Consider the following 21,640-nt stretch of genomic DNA (forward strand, 5'->3'; position numbering starts at 1 on the left):
TTCACGAACAACATAATAGCGTCTTATGCTGCAGCAGAAAAATGCGTTTTCATTCTTGTCGTCCCTTATTGTTCATGCCGCGCACACTTTGAATGCTATTGATTTAGCTGTTGCCTTGCAAAACGTATTTGGCTCTCAACGTGGTCTTCCCGTCTCTTCCATCTTGTCCATCTCAGGCTGTCCCTCGGGCTTCTACGGCAGAGATTGTTCCGAAGTGTGCCGCTGCCAAAACGGCGCCGAGTGCGACCACATAACCGGGGTGTGCGCTTGTCGAACCGGCTACATCGGGCCCAGTTGCGAGCAGAGTTGAGTGTGGCCGTCGCTTTCCAGAATCGCCAAGTAAATTAGAAAAAGAGGCGGGCTATAAATCAATTTACTGTGTCTCTCCATCATTCAGCCTGTCAAGCCGGAACATTTGGATACGGCTGTCAGCAGCTGTGTGAATGTCTAAATAATGCTACCTGTGACCACGTGACTGGGACGTGCTACTGCAGCATGGGATATAAAGGAATCCGCTGTGATCAAGGTGAGAAGTCGAGCGATGCTCTCTAACTAAACCGCTGGGTTGGAAAGACGTATGGGAGTTGTAGTCTTTTAACCGTGTGCCAGAGGAATTAGTCAAAATATGAAAAAAATCCTATTTAAGAAGAGCTAAATTGGATAAATTATCGCACAAAGTTGTCAATTTAACACGTTTCAAACATATTTTGGGGGTTTTATTGAAAAATTATTCTAATACTGATCACACTTAACAAAGGAAAAAAGTAATAGCGGCAAGTCAGGCTCATTTACAAAGATGTCCCCCTATGAATTATTGGAGTCAGCTAGTATAAAATAACTCGAGGGGTACTGTGAATTATTTGACCTCTAGATGGCACTGTATTTTGTAAGTCAAGTCAAGTCATGTTTATTTGTATAGCTCTTAATTACAAGGAGTCTCAAAGGGCTTTACAGACCACAGATTATTGCAAACTGCTGACTATTATTTCACCATCCCCTGACCTAAAACCTACATGAGGGTGAGAAATAACCCAAAAACCTCAACATGAGGAAAATGAAAAAACCTTGAGAAGGGACCAGTCCGCAGGTTCGACAGCGTTATCCATCCTGGTCCCGGTGCTGTGGAATGCTATTCACTCTGAGATTTCATCTGCAACCTCAGTTGAACTGTTTAAATCTAGGCTTAAAACACATTTATTGTATATTGTATAGCTTATGAATGGCCAACAGTATATTTCCTGTTGACAATATCTGTGTATTGTTTGTTAATGCTACATCCGTTGCAACATGGTTATCCTCTTGATTTAATTTTTATTTTATATTGTACTTACAATTTTGTTGTTTGTTAATGATGTAGGGCAAAATGAGTTCCTGAAAAGCACAAGGAAGAATATAAACTACGGGAACTGAGTGACAAAATCTCACCTTTTTTCTTCTCATTTTTTATGCCTGGCCTTTTTTGTAGGATTTTGGTTTTTAGTCACCTGTAACAGCAAGAGGCAGATATTACCGTCTGTATGTCGGATCCCTCTTGGTGAGGCTCATGTCATGTAAAATAATTGCAATATTTTTAAATGCACCTTTGTATCATAGTTCATGTTTTTTTGCTTTTTATTCAAATCAATATTGTTTTTTTTTTAATGAATGATGTTTTTTCACCACTAGCTGGCCTCAGATAATACACACTGTCCCTTAAAGAAACAATATCCACCTGTACTGTTTATTTCGTAGCTACTTGCTGCCCATTGAAAATGACATAAAAAGTGCAAATCAATAATGTGATACCTCCCATGTCCGTAGCATCCCTCATGATGGAAGAGCTGAACCCGTACACCAAAATCAGCCCGGCTCGCGGCTCGGAGCGCCAATCTGCAGGCGCCGTCATGGGCGTCATCTTTCTCCTCCTCATCATTATGGCCATGCTAAGCCTGTTTGTATGGTACAGACAGAGACAGCGGGAGAAAGGACACGATATTCAGCCCAGTGTGTCCTACACAATGACAAACACTGATTATTCCCTCTCTGGTGAGCAATGCCGTATTTCTTTTCATCACACTCGAAATTTGTTTCGGTGCTTCTTTGTTAAAAGCACTTCATCATGTACGCCTGACCAAATTTAACAGGCCGGGATAACTACTGCCAATGAACATCCTCTCATATTCTAAAATAATGTTCATTGTTATTATTGTTATTAATAACACAACACACTTTAGATGTAACAGTAAAGGAGAAATCAGCAGGTGCAGTATTTGTTGTTTGGAGCTGTTCTTGCATAAAGGAAAAAAGAACTGCCTCAGTTCATTCAATTCCATTTCTTTTCTACTCAATATTTTTTCATGGAACGGTGAAAGGAACAATCTAAAAAAAATCCTGAAAAGAAATCAACATTTGCAAGCTCAGCTAACTTTCAAATTTAAGTCAAGAAACATACTGCGGATGATCAATATAAGAACTCAACTCTTGAATAATCACCGATACCATAAGTAGAGATGACCCTGGTTATTTTTTCTTGAATATTAAAAATAAACAATTCTAAACAAGAATTGTTCCAAGTCTGGGGTGCCGATGTCAAACTCTATAATGTTGGTTGCTAGATGGCATGCGAGTTTAATAAATGAGTAATCTTCATGTACAAAATGCGTCTCTGTGAGGAGAAAAGCAAGCTCTCGACTTGGAATTCGGCAATGTCAAGGCCATCTTGATTAGCTAGCTAGCAGGCCCCAAAGTGGCCTTCAAGTTGTATGGGTTAGCAGAAAGGAGCTCTGTGTTCCTGTTCCAGTTAGGAAGCCCACCAGCGGCCCCCAAGTTGTAAAGACAAAGTTCCTTTGGCTTGGGAAATCTACTCTCCCGACCCTGAAAGCGCCAGCAAAATCGTAAAACCACACACTTATTGAGCACTACAGAAATATAAACGTATAAATAAATAAGTACAGTTGAACCTCGGTTTTCTAACGCCTCTCAGTTTGGACAAATCGGTGTTCAACCAAAAATTTTGAGAAATTCTTGCTTCGCTGTTGGGTCAAAAAATCGGAGTTCGAACGCCAGTACGCTAGGGTGCGATGCTGAGCGGCGTACGGGTGTTTTAGCCCCTAATTATGCCTCCGAAGAAAGTCGGTGCTCGCAGGACAGGTGAAAAAAAAAAACAAGTTGTTCGTCCAACTATTGCCTTTAAGAAAGACATAATAGCTAAATTTGAAAGAGGTGTACGAATTTCCGATCTTGCTAGTGAATACAGCATGGCTAAATCTACTATCAGTACGATAGTAAAGAATAAGGAGGCTGTGAAATCGAGTGATGCGGCTAAGGAAAGCAACTGCCGCAAGTTTTGGAAGAGGTTGAAAAACTTTTGATGATTTTTCTCTCCCCACCGTCCACCACAAAGGTAAGAAATCCTATTCATCATCCTTTTTTTTTTATTTGAACACGTTCATGTTAGCGTAATCTTTCGTACGGAAGATTACGCTAACGCGAACGTACGATTAGCCTGGGTTAGCTTCATGTTTACGTTCTTGCTAAAAATTCAGGGTGTTGGAACGGATTAAAATGATTTTAACTTACTTTTAATGGGAAAAACGATTTTCCGTGATCGACCAAATCGGTTTTCGAACGGGGTTCTGGAACGGATTATGGTCGAGAACAGAGGTTCCACTGTATAAATGTATATATTGGATATAATATCATATAAAAGACACATTTTAGACCATAATTTCCCTTACAGAAAAAAAGTTAAGAGGGCTAGCTTGTTCAAACGTTGACATTTTGACGCCTATAGTCTATTGCAGTGGTCCTTGTGTCAGGACTAGAACAAATGATACACCCAAACGCGTAACGTTTCACATAAAAGTTCATTGGGATATTGAGGAAACAAACACCAGTGATCCGGTGCTTGCTGCACAGGAAGAGCAAGCAGCTCACGGGATCGGAGCGAGATCGGAATGCAAAAGTCAGTGGATTTGCCGGGGCAGGAGATCGGAGCCTGGTCAAATGGGCGGAGCAGGAGATCAGAGCATGGTCGGTGGGCAAAAACGGGTCGATAGCCGGAGCGGGAGATCAGAGCGTGGTCGGTGGGCAAAAACGGGTCGATAGCCGGAGAAGAACGTGAAATCAGGAATAGACGAGTAGGATACGAATGAAGACGGGACCGACGGGAGCCAGAGTCAAAGTGCCTGCCTTACGTATGCGGAGGTTTGCTGACGGACTGACAAGGAGTGATTGGAGTACTGAGTTTAAATAGGAGGTGAATCAATCAGGCAACGAGCAGCAGCTGACACTAAACGAGCGGGCACAGGTGAGGGCAATGAGTAATCATGACAGCTTCCTGCATTTTGAATGAAATCCAAAACGTTTTCTTCACAATAATAAAATCCATATATCATATATTCTCAACATCGTTTACAAACTATACCAGTCTTTTTCTGTGGTATGAAATGACTAGTGTCAACTCACATTTTTAAGGGCATTGTCGCCATCTAATGTTAAGGAGTGTAATCGACCCTCGGGTTTTTGATTTTCTCAGCATTGTTTTGCTAAGGCAAAGGCCCACAAACCACTGAAAACAAGTTTGCCTGTTGAGAAAAACTAGGGAACATAATTGAACCGACTGAAAAGCTAACAAATATATTCCAATGCGTGTGTGCGTGTGTGAACGTTTGTGTGTATTTGTGCTCTCCAGTATAAATCTTTGTAAAACTTTCCCCATTCCCACATATTTTCGCCTCCAGGCTGACTCAAGTAGTCAGGAAACCAGCAAAGTTAGAAATAGCAATGTGACGCGTTCTGAAAAACGCAGGCACAAAAAAAGTCAAATGAAATAATATAATAATATAAAAAGGTATGATGAATTAAGGGGGCTGAGGTGGTGGGTCTGGCATGCAGTTTCTATCATCTAAATAATATTGAGGGGATTATACTCCAAAAATATAGTGTGGTATAAGATTCAAGAATGCAAGATCTTTTTCTCTTAACTTGATGGCAAATACTGTATATCTCAAAATGAGCAGATCATTTTACTTATTTCAGGATGAGTTTCCTTATTTGATCAGAAAAACAGCATAATTTATCTTTATATGAGAAATATTTACCGTATTTCCCAGAATATAAGGCACACATAAGATCAGGAAAGCATAATATTTATGCGTTACATGGTTTCCGGCATATCACTGTATCAATAAATCAATAATCGTGACCTAAATTGTAAAACATTGCATGCAACGGGATTCTGTGAGAGCTAGACAACCTGTGGATCAAATTACATACGACAAGGCATAACACCTTATCTCATTATCACGCTATATTTACTCACGGTGACAGGAACACTGATTTGCATAGTGCATTCTGATATGTTAAACAGTCTCTCAACTTCTTTACAAAAACATTTTGAGAATGTAGAAAAAAAGTATTTCATCAAAAAAACTTTACATGCTCTTTTACATATGCAAACATATTAAACCGAAAGGTTATTGACGCTCGAGTAAAGAAGTGGAGAGACTGTTTTGCCTACCGTGCAAATCAGTGTTTCTGGCACTGTGGCTTAAAATGTCAGGCTGGGCTGGGCTTCTCTCTTGCCGTTTTTCTTTTCCTTTCTGGGTGAGCTGCACAGCATGCTCTTATTTTTACTCAAGTAATTATTTAGAGGGTTTTTTTTTTGTTTTTTTTGAGTGTTTTTTTTCTAAAGTAACAGTACGTTTACCTGAGTAACACACTTCAACGCTAGATATCAGCGCCAAAGTTGAGAGACTGTTTAGCCTATCAGAATGTAATATGCAAATTCATACGTCATATGTTTAGCTGTTGATCTAGTGGTAATGTGTCTGCCTTTTAGCGGTAAGATCTTGGTCCCAAAATTCAGGCCAGATTCGGGCTCAAAATGTCAATTTTTAATTCATGCCTGGTCGGGCTTCTCCCACGATCCTTTATATTGTTCTGGGGTTTTTTTCTTCATGGATGATGTGCACACCAAGCACTTACTTTTACTCAAATAATTATTTTGATGACTGCTTTTTAATTCTCCTTGAGTATTATTTTTTACGAGGTAACAGTACTTTTACTTCAGTAACACCAGTATCTGAAACTCATGACAAAGAGTTACCAAACACCGGGGCAGACAACTCTGAAATGTTCCCTGCCCAACCATAAAGTTGCCTGCCCCATTTTTCCCAACTTGAAACACAATAAGACTACTAATCGCATTGTTGCAAAGTATTAAGGATTGATAACCAGACGAAAGATTTGGGGCACCTTATAGTGCAGGAAATACAATACTTAAAATTTGCAATATTCTGCCAGCGGGGCAAGGGCTTTTTTGTTTTCTTTTTGCACTGTTCTGTATAGAAATATCTATATGACTAAATTGTCCTATAGAATGCGGCAGCACCGTGGCTATCAAGACCGGCTCGGCCGAGGTCAATCCCATTCCCAGCAGCGGCAGTGGTGCAGGCAGCCAATGCTTCTCCAACTCCAGCTACCACACCGTGGCCCAGTGCAACGTGGTGTCAACTGTCTCCAGCAACCTGGACCCCGCGCTTACCCTCAAAGTACGCTCGTAAGCCACACAACTTGCGCTTTCCCACCCGCATTCAATCAATCTGCATTTTCTTAACCCCATCGCAGTCCAGCACTCTGAAAAGCCGAAACAGTTCCGACTGGCGGGCGTACTGCAACATCAACGACCTAGGTGAGTTTTCTCGTCAGTCGCGACTTTGAGAAGAAGCCCACTGAGGTCAAAACGTGCACGTTTTTAGTCAGCCCTTACTCCCCACCGCGAATGGAGATGAACCGGAGTCTCCTTGTTAGAAATGAAACCTTTGCTCTCGGTTTCATTTTATATGCGTTTTAGAAGGAGAGCAGTGCGATTCTAAATAGAAGACGGGTCAGAGAGAGCTCATTAGAATGCCTTCTCAACCTTGTGTCGGATTCCTCTATGATGCTTAGAGCTATCAGCCCCTGGACTCTGGAGAAATGTGGCTTGTGAGAATCATCCATAATTGGTGAAATAATACTCACTATATAGAATATATTGAATATTGCAATCTGGCTAATCCATTTCATTGTCAGATTTTTGGTAAAGAGAATAGCTGGTGTTAATAGAAGTACTCATAACATTGAGGGCTGACTGAATTTTTTTTAATCAAGAGAAGGTGGAATGTGGAGATTATCATTGCTTGATAGACATATATTTTTTTCCTTTGCTCATCTAATAGAAGGTTACAATGAATTCAGAATCCTCAACTTTGAGCAACAATTGAGAAAACAGAGGGAAATTACGGCCTTACGAGTAAAAAAAACTGCACTTGTCTTGTTCCTGCCCCCTTGACAGTCCAAAATGTCGCAGGATTTCAGGCAGACCCAAACGTAGGATGCAAGAAGACGTGAAACGGGGGTGTGATCAAACTCCCATTGGGGGCATTCATTCAATAAACAATAAAAGCAATTCACTATTCATAAGGGAGAGAGGAACTGGGACTGCTGAAGAGGGGGAAATTTAAGAGGGGATCTTGGGGTGGCGAAAGTCTTGAAAAGGAGTACCTTTTAGAAGATGGCTAGTGAGGATCTTGGGACGAGGAGAGGACTGTCAAGGAGAAGAGACATGGGAAAGAAACTGGGGAAAGTGGTCTTTGGGACGAGTGAAAGTCTTGAGCAGGATCAAAAAGAGGAAGCAGCAAAGTAGAATGGGAGGCTGGAGTATTTATGGTAGGGGTTGCGTAATTGGCTGATTGTGAGCACCTGAAAAAGAGTCAGAGGAAGACTGGGAAAAGGTTGCAATGCTGCCTTCTTATCATTATTGTAAGAAAAGTAATTAATGAACAATTAATATGAAGTCAGATAATATCCATTCATCCATAAGCTGAACCGCTTGGCATAAGGTGTAAAGTTATTAACAAAACAATGCAAAATTGTTTAAAGAAAAGAACAAAAAAAATAGTGTTCATTTGTAGATCAGGATGCAAAAAGGATTTGCCTCGTATTATTCCTCGAAGAAATGTCAAATAAGTCACCCAATCTTTTGCCGTCCTCATTAGTGTTCTCTGGTTCACTTTTTTTTCTATCAGTGCTCTCACTGTTTGTTTTTTTCTACCTTAAAATGTCCGCAGGCCAATCAAGATATGAACCACAGTCTATTTACATCTCCTTTGTTACTTTTTTTATATATTTTCAGCCTGTGACATTGGAAAAAGTAATAATGAGCTTCCTTTAACAAAATGGAAAGTAATTTTTCCTCTTGTCAAAGTAAGGACGTATAAGAAAAGTTAAGATGACTAATGTGTATGTCTTTTTTCTTTTTTGTTTTGCTTGCCTTGTTGTGACGTTTTTGAAAAGATTCCCAAATTGTAAAACCTAAAAAATGTGTGAAAAATGCGCATGATTTTTTTGCATCATATCGATACATATGTCATTGGTATATTCCAATTATTTTCCGAGATAATGCATTTTGCATTGTCGGTCTCGTCTTTGACTTCCTGACCTCTGACGTCATATGAAGCACACCAGAACCCGAGCAAACCATTCACCCTATTGGTTTACATGTTAACTAGTCAAAGGTTTTTGAGTGTTTTAGGCCAAGTTTAGGTAGTTTTTGTGTGGATTGGCTATGCGTTGTGTTGCAGGTGGGTGAAGAAATGATACGACAAAGGGCGAACAGCCAAAACGTGGCGAATCTGCAAAAATGACACAGAGAGCTAACATTAGGTGAATCGGCCGGGACCAGGCAGGCTAGCTGGCTGCCATAGAAGACAAGCCGAGACCGATAGTCGGGAAAAAAAACGGCTGACCGAAAACTTGCAGTAAGCAGCCAGGATAACCACGAGCCAACAACAAAACACTATGATCGCAACAAACACGAACTCGGCCGGGAGAAAAAACAACGAGCCCTACAGGCTGGACAGCTAGCCAAATGCTAACTGGGCTAACCTAGACCAAACAAAACTGGAAGTTTGCAGGAGCCCGCATACTAACGGAAGCTAACTGGAACATTCTATATTAATTGCAAGACAAGTGCCTAAAAACACAAGAAGAAAAGTTACTATAACATACCTAAAATGAGGCGAAGTCAAAAACAGAACGCACGATGTACACGACGGCAGGTAAACTCGCATTGTTAGCAAAAGGGAAGGAGGAAAGAAATTTTGAACCAGGAATAAAAAGTACTGATCAAAAAACCCGGTTTTATGGTAATGAACTAATTTAAATGATCATGTCAAAATAAAATATTCATGTCCAGTACCAAAACAGTGTGTTGCGCTATACTTTGTCTAGTTATATTTGGGTCGGACAAAGGATCACATGGGGAGGGCAGCCAAGAACGCATGCACCATGAAGCAAGCCAACCAGGCCCACCCTCTAGGGCAGGGGTTGCTAACCCGATCCTGGAGAGCCGCACATACTGCATGTTTTGTAGGTTTCTCTCCTCCAACACAGGTGACGCCAATTTTCATCTTGTTAGCAGAGAAAGAGGAGCATGAAGAAAAGCAAAAGAGAGGTGTTTCCACCTCTCTTTTAGATACTGCTGCTGTCAGTAAGCAGTGCTGTATTCTATGACCGGCTGGAGTTCCTGTTCATGCTTCTGTAGCGCGTTCAATGGTTGGTCAGGATTCTGTTTTGCAATGTTAAAAAAAAGTTCAAACAATGTCAAAATGTGTGGATTGAATACTGTGTTTAAATTCAATTACATTGATTAAATTATCGGGTAGATACTGGGTAAATGTAGATTGGTGGGGCATTATCTTACATGTGCATATCAAAGGTTGCAGTGAAAACTCCCCACAGGGGGTCTGGCCAGACCAGAGCTGGGGACCAGAATGCTTACCACTTCGCAATCCAGGTTAAAAGGAGTCAGCGAGCTGACCAGAGATCTGGCTTACAAGCGGCCCAAAAAAGTTCTTTTTTTTTTAGCCAGACAAGCAGGCAAGAGGTCTGGTCAAACAAGCAGCGCAGTACCAAATCCTGGCCCACACGCAACCAAAAAGGTTCTGACCCAGTCCCAGCTCAACAACCAGAGAACTTTGCTGGTCAGCGCCCAAGCCATATTGAAAAAAGCGGCCAACCCAGAGGGACACAGCGAGCGATAGCAAACGATGGCTTCAAAACACTGCATTCTGTTGTCCTCGTCCCAACTGGCCCCAGCTTTGAGGGTCCCTCACCGCTTGGCTGTCAAAAACATCCAGACTGGTCCTTTACCTTCATCTAACCAGAACCACAGTCCATTTCATAGGGTTAGGTATTGGTGTTGGTGTGATGTTAAGGGGGAATTCTATCAAATCACAATACCTTGATAATTAAGCCATCGTTGTTTTCTATCTAAATGGTGCCAGTTAAGATTCCAACTTCGACCTTTCTTTATTTAATTTTGTTATTCTTGTTTTGTTTTTTGTTCAATTCAATTTTTTTCTGTAGATAATTAGTAAAGGAAAACTAAATTCGAGTGTGTGTGTCTTGATGAAAGTATATTAAACCTTTAAAAGACGGTAAAAAGCCTTCAGAATAACTAAAAAAAAAGGGGGTTTTCATTTGTTTTCTTTTATAAAGATCTAAAAACGTAGGTGGTGCTCCAAAAAGGTGAGACGAGTTTAGAAAAGAATAAACTTGGCTCTTTATTTTAATTGGTCGATGAAGTTTTGGTGCAACAATTTGTTATCACCTAGATTACCCTCTTCTTTTCAAAATAAGGTTCTCCAATTGGTTGATTGTAATAATTGTTGACAATGGGCATAATTTCATACGGACACACAATTAAATAAATCTGATGACACACATATGCAAAGCGTTAATCTTTTGATTACAAATGAACACTCTGGAGGTTTAAATCTTTATTATACAGCTGGAGGATCTGGTCACCTTATGTCGATGAAGGACCCTGACGGAAAGGTCTTGTGACGAGTGGAAAGTCTTTCATTGTGTTGGCAGAATCGGTGGTTGGAAAAGGTTAGGGGAAATGCACCTGTGCCAGTTCAGTCCTCTACATGGCAGATAGTTGATCATTATTCATTTTCATTATTTTTTGAATTTTCCTAAAATAATAAGTTAAAAAAAAAATCTATCATTCGGGTAAAGGGTCTTTAATTTTCAGTGTGTGTTTTTACGGTGCCTTTTGATTCCGACCACTCTGGCTGATTTCAGGGCTTTCGAGAGTCTCTTCTCCTTGATTTTGAAAATATCCCATCTTGACCTTTGCCGACTGGACGAGTTGAGGGAACGTGTGACAATTTGCAATTATTGAAAAAGACCCGAAAAAAGTGCCAAAACAAAAAGTTAGCTACAGATTTCGTGAATTATGCAACGTCTTACTTTCATGTTTTGACATTTTGTAGCAGATGTTCAACAGGGGGAGATGCAGACTCTGAGAGGATCCAGAAAAGGTAAATAATTCATTTTCAGCATCACCACACCCCCATGCATGTGTTTGTTTGCCTTCCCCAGCTCTAATAATTGAGGTTTGTCCTTTGGGAGGGCGAGTCAAGTTGCAAAACCAAAATCTCTAGACAAGCATGTTCTATACTAGTTTTAACTAGGGGTGGGTGCAAATAATGGTTCATTTCGAATTCGAAAAATGGTCCTCTAGATAATAGGATATTGATTTGTATAAAGTGTCAAGTAGGCTATTTTAAAAACCAATTCGTTTTTGGTTTTATTATTTTATTGAAATTTTCGCCTAAAGCAGACATGTCCGGCCCGGGGGCAAATGATGGCCCGTGATCACATTTTTACTGGCCTGCGGCTTCTGTCATAATACAAATAATATGTGGCCCGTCAGTAATGTTGACCTCGATATAAAATAAATTTGTACCAAAAAAAAACAAACAAAAAAAAAAAAAAAATCACCGGTTCATCAGCCCTTTGGCCACCTTGCCCTTGGCTTTCTGTGAAAATTGTAGCTCACCCCATCTCCAACATTGTGACTGTAAATAAAAAAAGGACATTTGACTGTGTGGGCCACTGCTCCCAGGACCACTGTAAAATGGAGGATCTTTTTCATCGAAACCATAACAATTGGGTCTGCCTAATTTGCCAAGAGACTGGCGGTTTTCAAAAAATATAATATCAAGAGGCACTGGGAGACAAAGCATGCAGACTACTAAAAAGCTAACTGGAAACGAACGCTGTGAAAAGGTGAAGCAACTGGAAGTTGCTTTAACGGCACACACAAGACCCTGAATCAAATGAAAATGCCGCTGATCGCCAAGCACTGTAAACCTTTCACGGCGGGTGAATTTATTAAAGGCTGTTCCAAGAAGTTCAAGCTGAAAATTCAGTCCACACACATTTTTTATCTTACCAAATCTGGCCCACTTTCTCAAAAGATTGGACACCCCTGGCCTAAAGGGGGAGCGTGTGTTATTTGATGACTAAAGTTGGCTGTACTGTGTAGTGGAAGGATGGGAACCTATGGCTCTTATCCTAAGTGCATATGGCTCAGAGATTAAATTTCCATTGCGCATTTACTAAAATATATTGTTTCATACTGAGCTGATTGTCACACTTGTGAAGCACAGACAGTCCCTTCTTCCCAGTATACACAGAATACAATTTTAACTACAGTTAACAGTCACAGTCTCACACCAACATTACCAGTTTGGGCCGTAATTACTCAATAATCCATTATACGGAAGCTCATCAAACAATCTATGTTCATTGTGGGGGCACTTTATGATGAAAAGCCACATTACATACTTTAAATACCCAGAATCTCTAGCAAAGCACCTTGAGCAATTTGATCGGGTGAGCGGTAGGAATGGGCAAAGCTATACCGCACACTCCTCCTTGCCCAGCGCTGTCTGCTCTGAAGGTAAATACATTGGTGTACTCATTTGCAGTATTTTGTGACATTTTCAGAAAATAACTTTGCTAGCACCTTGTTTATAAATATTTATTAAGGACAAAAACAACCTAAAATTAACCTAATACTCTAAAGTAACTGAGGGCGGGAGACACATTTTAGGCGGTAGACGGTATTAATATTTATATGGGACACATATTTTCCTTCTTACTAATATCATTATTGTTTTTTTTTTAATTAAATAAGTGTTTTAAGCTCGAGGAAGCACTAACTAATACTGTCCATTTGGAAGTGGAAAGGTGGAACCTTTGGACCCTTGGGTGTCATTTTCGGTCAAGCGCAAGTGGCAATACACTGCCAGACTTTTTTCAAGACAATCATGAGCTGCAGTTTTATTCAAATTGTAATTACCCTCTTTGGCTGGATGCCAGACACATTATTTGCTCTCTCACACCCAAAAGTGTGAAGAGTGGTCTGAAGTAGCCTCGGCGTGGACCATAATTGAGGCTTCGTAGCTGGACTGATGCGACCGTTATGGATAAGATGAGTCATCCTCTTTCCACCCTGATTACTTTACGTCGCCATTATCCCGCCCTTGGTGAAAGAAGTGTAACTTTCCAAAAAAGGCTAAGCGGTTTTACTGTTCTTCTGCTCGTACTGCTACGCTCCGGCGACCGTGGCTTTTCACAAACCATGACTGATTGTGCTCGTCTCTGCTATGGCAGATTACATCAAGAGCTCCATGTGCAACAACAACTCCTGCTCCCTCAACACTGAAAACCCTTACGCCACCATCAGGGACCCGACGGGACCGCCATGCAAACAGAGCGAGGGCAGCTACGTAGAGATGAAGTCCCCCTCACATCGCGAAGTACCTTTCGGGGGCACCGCCACCCTGCTCGCTGGCACCAGGGGGAACATCTTCGATGTCGGTGAGGAGTTTGAACCGATGTGGACATGTTCGGTTACAAAAGTTATATACAAGTCATGTTTATTTGTATAGTCCTTAATCACAACGTGTCTCAAAGGGTTGCACAGACATCAGATTATTGCAAACCACAGACTATTATTACACCATCCCCTGATCTAAAACCTACATGAGGGCAAATAATACACAGATATTGTTAACATAAAATATAGGTTTCATATCCTATGGAATAGAAGTGTGTCTTAAGTTTAGATTTAAACATTTCCACTGAGGTTGCAGATCGAACCTCAGGGGGAAGAGCATTCCACAGCACTGGGGCCCAAATGGAGAAAGCTCTCGAACCTGCGGATCTGTTCTTGGCTCTTGGGATCACTAGTAGATCAGTATTTTCAGAGCGAAGGCTCCGGACCAGAACATAGGGGGAAATTAAATCCGAAAGATATGAGGGAGCAAGTACATGCATGATTTTGTATAATACCAACAGAACCTTAAAATCACAACTTAAGCTAACAGGGAGCCAATGCAGATTAGCTAAAATCGGGGTAATGTGATCAAACTTTCTTGTCTTAGTTAAAAGCCCTGCTGCAGCATTTTGTACCAGCCGAAGGCTCTTGATTTTGGACTTCGGGAGACCGGAGAGTACTGCATTACAGTAATCGAGACGGGAGGTAACAAACGCGTGAATTATAATCTTCGCATCCAACTGAGACGGCATAGGGCAAATTTTAGCAATGTTGCGAAGATGGAAGAAAGCTGTTCTAGTAATATTCTTAACGTGTGTTTGAAAGGACGAATCAGGGTCAAATATGACACCTAAATTTTTGACTGAGTCACTCTGGGGGATGTTACATTTGTCAATGTTCAACTGAGTGTTTTTTTTGATAAGAAGAAATCAAACATTTATGGTGTTAAATGAAACTATAAAATAGATAATATATGTATTTTTCGTTTTATAAATTATTTCTATACATCAGGGTTCTGTTTCTTGATACAAGGTTAAAGCTACTTTGTAACCAAAAATATCTTTGCAATACAATTTTAACTTAATAGTTTATCATCAAAATCAGCAAACTCCTGCTTTAGCTACACAAAGGGTAGTCCTGTAAGCCTCTGGCCCAACTTGTTTAAACTCTATTTCTCTTCCAAATATCTGGGCCCTCTATCTGATAATATGCATCCTTCCAAGTGTGGACAGGTAGGACAGTTGGGTGCAGTTTCACTTTTCTGCCAGGATGGGCAGTATTAGTTCAAAACTCAATTTCTTATGTGGAAGAGCTTTAAAGTTACTCTTCTGAACTTTATCTTGCGTTTAACAAGTTTTATGTTAATAAACCAAAAGAGAAAATCATAAAACAATCAATTCATTTTTTATACAAAAATAAATAAAAGGATTGACAAGCCAATCATTATTTGTATTTAAACTGAGCAAAAATCAGTTTAGAAAAAAGAGAGTGGAATGTAGTTAAAAAAAAGTAAAATAATCATTGTCCAAGTAACATTTTCTGTCTAATGGCAGACATTTTTCCATTTTAAATATTACTAGAATTATTATAGGCGAAGCTCAAACAAAGTATGCCTATAAATAGCAAAATCATGTAATATAAACAGAATCTGCTTAGTTGAAATATCATTGTTCATGTTTCAAAAGTAAAACAGGTCAAATACTTGTTAACGTGATAAAAAGTTTTAAAAACAAATAGTAATGTTTTCTGGCAGCACGGCAGAGCAGTGGTTAGCGCTTGTGCGGCACAGTTCATGTCATGGGAACCTGTCGTGGGTTCAAATCCAGCTCCAGACTTCCTGTGCGGAGTTTGTATGTTCTCCCCGTGCTTGCGTGGGTTTCCTCCGGGCACTCCGGTTTCCTCCCACGTTCCAAAAACATGCATTTCAGGTGAATTGGCCTAGGTGTGAATGAGCGAATGAGTTGTCTGTCCCTGTGTGCCCTGCGACTGTCTGGCAACCAGTTCAGGGTGTCCCCTGCCCACTGCCCGGAGATGGCTGGGATGGGCTCCAGCCCCCCCGCGACCCTTATGAGGATAAGCGGTACGGCTAATGAGATGAGATGATGAGTAATGTTTTCTGACAATTCAAAAGTTTTTTTATTACATTGTAACATGTCTTGGGTTAATAATGGTTCAATAGAGATGCAACTAAACTTAAGAATAATATTGAAGTAAAAGAATAGTTTGAAGCGGTCCAAACTTCTAAGAAATTCATCTTTTGTGGTTGGTCCTACGAAGAGTAAGGGAACACATGTCAAAATGTGTATTAGAATTTGTTTAGGAGAATAATTCCCTCCAGAATTGTGAAAATACTAGGCTAGTATCACCCACGATTTTGTGTAGTTTCGAGGAGTTTATTCCGTTGCGTGCCAACTCAGATGAGAAGGTAGTGTACTCGTATTGGGACTGAGAAGTCACAGGTTCGATTCCTAGCTCTTTTAAACTTAATCAGGGGTGTCAAACTCATTTTAACTCGGGGGCGACACAATAGAACAGACATTCTCTCGGGGGCCGGGCTAGTGGTTTAGAGAGAAAGGAAAAAAAGAGAGAAAGAAATGAGAGAAAGAAAAAGAGTGAGGGTGGGAGAAAGAAAGAAAAGGAGGAAGTGAGAGAGAAAAGAATGCGAGAGAGAGAGAGAAGGTGAGAAACAAAAGAGATGAAAAGAGAAATAGTGAGAGAGGGGGAAAGAACGAGAAAGAAAGAAATCCAAAGAGAAATAGAAAGAGAGAAAGAGAAAAGGAGAGATAAGAGAAGAAGGGAAAGGGAGAAGGGGAGAAAGAGAGAAGGGAAAGTGAGTGAGAAAGAGAGAAAAGTAAAAAAGGAAGAGTGAGCAAAGAAGGTAAAAAGACAGAGAGAGAGAAAGAGACAAAGAGGAACAAAGAAAGAGAACAAGAGAGACAAGAGAGAAAGTGAGAGACAGAGAGTGAGAGAAAAGGGGAGGAAGAGAGCACCAGAGAGAGAGAAAGCAATACAAGTACAGCGTCTTTGTGAGATACACCTGGCTTTGGCAACATCAAGTGGACATATTTCAACCTGCAGTTCGTTTTTCTCTTGCGCTTCTCTGAGCGTTGTTTCGCGGGCCGCCTGTTTGGCACATCTGTATTAAATGCTAAATGCCCCCGATGAGCAGGTAGGTGCATTGCATGGCTGACACCGCTATTGGTGTGTGTATGTGTGAATAAGTAAGAGGGAAGCACATAATAAAGCGCTTCGTTAGGTCTTGTCTTTACCATTCACTCTTATGCGGAAAACACAATCCGTCTCCAGAATATAAGTGGCAAACTTTTACCAAAACGGAAATCTAATGTGAACGCAGTTTATTAACGCACAAAGACTTCAAGATAAAGGAGCTGTATACTAAAATTTTAGTCACAAGCCAAGATTTGTTGTTATTGTTTAAAAAAAATCTAAAAACTGTAGATTTCTTTTTGTATATATAAGCTCTGTAGGCGTTTTTAAAGGGAGAAAAGGGACCACCTCACACAAAAGAGTAGTGTTAGTGAGTATGCTGTTGCCGCTTCTCTGCATGTTCTTTTGCCTTTTGACGCATAACCTTTGGTGCGTTAGAGCCATCTTCTGCCAAAACGCAATATAATAAGGCTGTAAAGCTAGGACCTTATCTTTACCTTATGATGTCACAAAGCTATGATCTTTGATTTTTGCAACTCGGAGATGGCATAGGAGCTTGCTCTGTCCACTCCACGCAACGGCCCGGTATTGCAGTACCTCCGGGAACGGTGCATTCGCAATGATCGCGGCAAGGCTTTAGGGCTAGGACCTTAGCTTGGCCTTTTGGCTGAGAGTAAGTGTCCCGGCTCCTAGGCTTTGTAGCGTATTATGAACTGACCGATAACGGATAATGGATAATGATTTATGAACAAGCTAAATAACCCTTAAAACCCCTAAACCCCCCCCCCCATCTTCTGGTCACTGACGGTATGACACCCAAAACAATACAAGTCCATGCTGTGCCGTAAAAATTAGTTCCATTTTGATGACTGCCCTTCCCCTCTCATCCCAAACGATCACAGAGCCTGCGGTGAGTGTTCTGCAGGGGCCCAACGGGATGGCGACCGGATTTTCCCAGAACCCGTACGACCTGACCCGCGGCCACATCCCGACCCACTATGACATTCTGCCCATGCGCCACAGCCCCACGCACACGTCCTCATCCCCGCACCCGGAGGACCCCAGCTCCCTCCTGTAGAGGGGCTGACTGACGCTGGAAACACCTCATCGGTTTTGTCTCCACGTGGTCAACAAGGACATGACAGCCACAGAGAGAAAAAAAGCAAAAGGAGAAAAGCTCACTCACCTCACCAGCAATCATTCACCAATTTTATATTTTCTGCTAAATGGATCGTATCTGGATGTGGATCTACCGAGGCGGGTTAAAGGTATTCCCAAATTCTTAAACATGCGAAATGTGATGAAGTAGTACATATATACAATATGTTTCATCAGTATAACCAATTCATGAGATAATGCATTTTGAAGACAGCATGTCTCGTTTTTGTCTTTCTGAGCTGTGACGTCATTGGAGGAACACCAGAACCCTACCACGTCAGTCACCCTGTTGGCTTGCGTGTTAATTGGTCAAAGTTCTGGCGAGTTTTTGTGAAGAATGCCTAGGCATTGTGTAGCAGGTGGATGCAGTTGTGCAGGCCCGGATTGGGTCAGGCTGGATTTTTTAAAGCATGATCTTCTAGAGCAGCCAAAAAGGGGCTAACTACAAAAAAGTACTCATAGAGAGCCACCAACAGGGGGCGAACTGGAACCGATAAGCGAAAAACGCGAGGCTGGTGAACAGCCTGGCTAACAAGGAACCAAAAACAAAAGGCGCCTACGGAAATAAATGTGAATCAGGTCGGGAATGATTCAAATGACACGGCAAAACTGGTGCTAACGCCAGGATAGCCAGCCAAACAACACAATTGAGGGAAACCAACGAGCGCCAACCAGTAGTAAACAAAACAGCCCCGATGCTATCTGGGAGCTAGCCAGAAAAAAATGAAACCAAACACACGTCATAAAACAAACAAGAAGCAACAATCATGTACCTAAAAGGAGTCAAACAAGAAACGTACACTGAAACGGCGGCTGGTAAACTTACCCCACTCAGCTTTTGGAGGCCGAAGCACGCAACCGCGACAAAACAGTCACAAGACCCCCAGTGACAGGGCAAGCAAAGTTCCAATTATTCCAATCAGAAAATCAGTGGTTCACTACAATAGCTGTCTGTTTCGGAGCTGCCTCTCATGTTGTTTTAATGGGATTCGCCATTTTGAAAGTGTTGTGTTCCTTCAATGACATCACAGCTCTAGAGGAAAAAAGCCAGATGGATCGATTTTGAGACTAAATTCATCAAGTCCACCGGCGCGTGAATATTTTGCAATATGTTTGCACAATTGTGAGGAGGAACACTACATGTTTTGTGCCTAGATGAAAAAGATTATCTGTTTGGGAATACCTTAAAGGCTGCAACTCTTGGATTGGATGGATAGGTTATTTACAAGGGAAGTGTCGTCCTTCACTTTGCTTTATTGAAGGGTGAAATGCGCTTGATGTGAGTAACTGTTGCGTCAGCGTACAGGGCTTAGGATTTATTATGTGCGGCTAGGGTGGGAAAGCTTTTGTGTTCGGGGGCCATGTTTGATTTCATAAAAAGGCCAAAGGAAGAAGTTTTTAAGGGGGGTTTGCAATTCGAAAAAAATATTGTGATGCCTGGAATGTAATACAGTCTAGCAAAGAAAAAAAACATGCACAGCGCCCGAGGAAAAACAACCACACAGCAGGCACAGGAAGCAAATTTATCTTACTGAAAAAAGAAAATTGTTTAAAGGGACAGTGTGTATTACTTAGTGCCTCCTGAGAGTTGAAAAAAACCTACTAACGTTTAAAAAATATTGATTTAAATCATAAGCAGAACTACATCAAATATAATAAAAACTTGCCTTTAATTTAATAAATTGGAGTCAGAGAAATTTGCATTTACTTTACATAGAATGAGCCTCGACTAGTGGGAGCTGACATAATTGCTGTAAACGGTACCCCCAAAACCAAAAACCTAGCGAAAAATGGTGTGGTTCGGTCACTTTGAGTTTCTGTAGTCACTGTAGTCTGTATTTGTCCTTGTGTTTTTTATCACTCATTTTTGGCTGCACGGCACATCGCAGCAAATAGTGGTGATATACCACACACTGTCCCATTATAGTCGCCTGTTTCTCCGAGACGTCTCATGATAATCTATTCATGTGTGTGATTGACACTGTCTAAGCCACACCTCCTTTCTTTGATTGGCTGTTTGTCAGCAAAGAACTACGCCCATGAAATTAAAACTATAGTAGGAGTGAGATTATATTAGGAAGTCTGATTTCACAACTAAAAAGAATTGATGTATTTATAAACCATTACCGTGTGTAGAAGTATATTAGTTGTAATTATGCATTTCTCATTTTGTTTATCGCATTTACTGTCTAAAAGGCGCACCACACTATAAAGTGCATTTACGAATTTTGGGCAAAGTTTGAGTTTTTAAGTGCCGCTTATAATCCGAAAATACGGTAAATTTGTCGAGCCAAGATTTTTCAATCAAAGTGATCAATCCGAGGGGTCGTTCTTTTGAATTGCAACTCCCCCATGGGGTTTTGTAAAATATGTGAAATAGCACCCTCTACCCAGAAATGCAATGTAGACAATGGATGGATTTTTTTTTAATGCTAATAATCAGTTTCATAATACTTTCAAAGTGTCCCTTTTTTATCAAACTGGTTTTAATCCAACACTTTACGGCAGGGGTGGGCAAGCTGTGGACCGCGGGACACATGCGGCCAATCAGGCTTTTTTTATATGGCCTGCCAAACAAAAAATGTTATTAACATAATGGTATATGTATAGAATGGTAAATAAAAGGTACTACTAATGTAAATGTGTGTATTTGGTTCCACTCTTTCCCCTAATGTTTCTATTGTTCAAAGGGCTGGTCACATTTTTCTTCACTTGCTATTTTTATCATGTGTTCATATGATTTAAAAATGTATTAATCAAAGTCAGCATGGCGTCTTAGTGGGTAGCGCGTCCACGTTTCAGTTCTCAAGTCAAGAGATCGAACCTCCCTGAGCGGAGTTTGCATGGTCTCACTGTGCTTGCGTGGGTTTCCTCCCACCTTCTAAAAACATGCATGTCCGGTTAATTGGCCGGTCCAAATTGTCCCTAGGAGTGAGTGAGCGAGTGAGTTGTATGTCTCTGTTTGCCCTGCGACTGGCTGGGAACCAGTTAAGGGTGTCATGGGATCAAATCCAGCTACCAGCCTTCCTGTGTGGAGTTTGCATGTTCTCACTAGGATTTCGTGGGTTTCCTCCAGGCATTCCGGTTTCCTCCCACATTCCAAAACAGGCATGTCAGGTTAATTGACCGGTCTAAATTGTCCCTAGGTGTGAATGAGCAAGTGAATTGTATGTCTCTGTGTGCCGTACGACTGGCTGGCAACCAGTTCAGGGGGGGCTCCAGCACTCCCGCGACCCTACTGAGGATAAGCCGTGCAGATAATGGATGGATTTTTATTCAATTTAATGGAAAATAAATCTGAGCCTGCTATATCGCTTTTGGAGTTTTTCCAAATGTAGTTATTCAAAAATAAACATAATTTCTTACTTAGCTTTAACTCTGAGCGTTTCAAAACCAATTTATATATATATATATATATATATATATATATATATATATATATATATATATATATATATATATATATATATATATATATATATATATATATATATATATGTATATATATATATGTATATATATATATGTATATATATATGTATGTATACATATATACATAGATATATAGATATATATATTTATGTATTTATATATTATGAATGCAAATTGTCACTGCTTTTCTATAAAAGATTGATCTATTTTTCTTTTTTTTTG

The 21,640-nt window shown here is 40.6% G+C and overlaps 1 protein-coding gene and 1 pseudogene across 1 annotated transcript in view; both read left to right on the forward strand.

Annotated features, from left to right (window-relative positions):
• The window catches only part of megf11 (multiple EGF-like-domains 11), a 208,907-nt gene extending 187,471 nt beyond the window's left edge, over nucleotides 1–21,436 (forward strand). The window contains exons 19-26 of the mRNA XM_088340142.1: nucleotides 177–305; nucleotides 398–526; nucleotides 1,801–2,025; nucleotides 6,361–6,533; nucleotides 6,610–6,673; nucleotides 11,304–11,351; nucleotides 13,495–13,701; nucleotides 17,731–21,436. Coding sequence (XP_088196268.1) covers nucleotides 177–305; nucleotides 398–526; nucleotides 1,801–2,025; nucleotides 6,361–6,533; nucleotides 6,610–6,673; nucleotides 11,304–11,351; nucleotides 13,495–13,701; nucleotides 17,731–17,906 — 1,151 coding nt within the window. The 3' untranslated portion in view covers nucleotides 17,907–21,436. The remainder of the gene's footprint in view (nucleotides 1–176; nucleotides 306–397; nucleotides 527–1,800; nucleotides 2,026–6,360; nucleotides 6,534–6,609; nucleotides 6,674–11,303; nucleotides 11,352–13,494; nucleotides 13,702–17,730) is intronic.
• Nucleotides 17,316–17,447, forward strand: LOC148362670 (U2 spliceosomal RNA; annotated as a pseudogene).
• Nucleotides 21,437–21,640: the final 204 nt, after the last annotated feature.

The sequence above is a fragment of the Urocampus carinirostris genome, chromosome 7, assembly GCF_059441175.1.
Source record: "Urocampus carinirostris isolate Australia breed hairy pipefish chromosome 7, RoL_Ucar_1.0, whole genome shotgun sequence".
NCBI lineage: Eukaryota > Metazoa > Chordata > Actinopteri > Syngnathiformes > Syngnathidae > Urocampus > Urocampus carinirostris.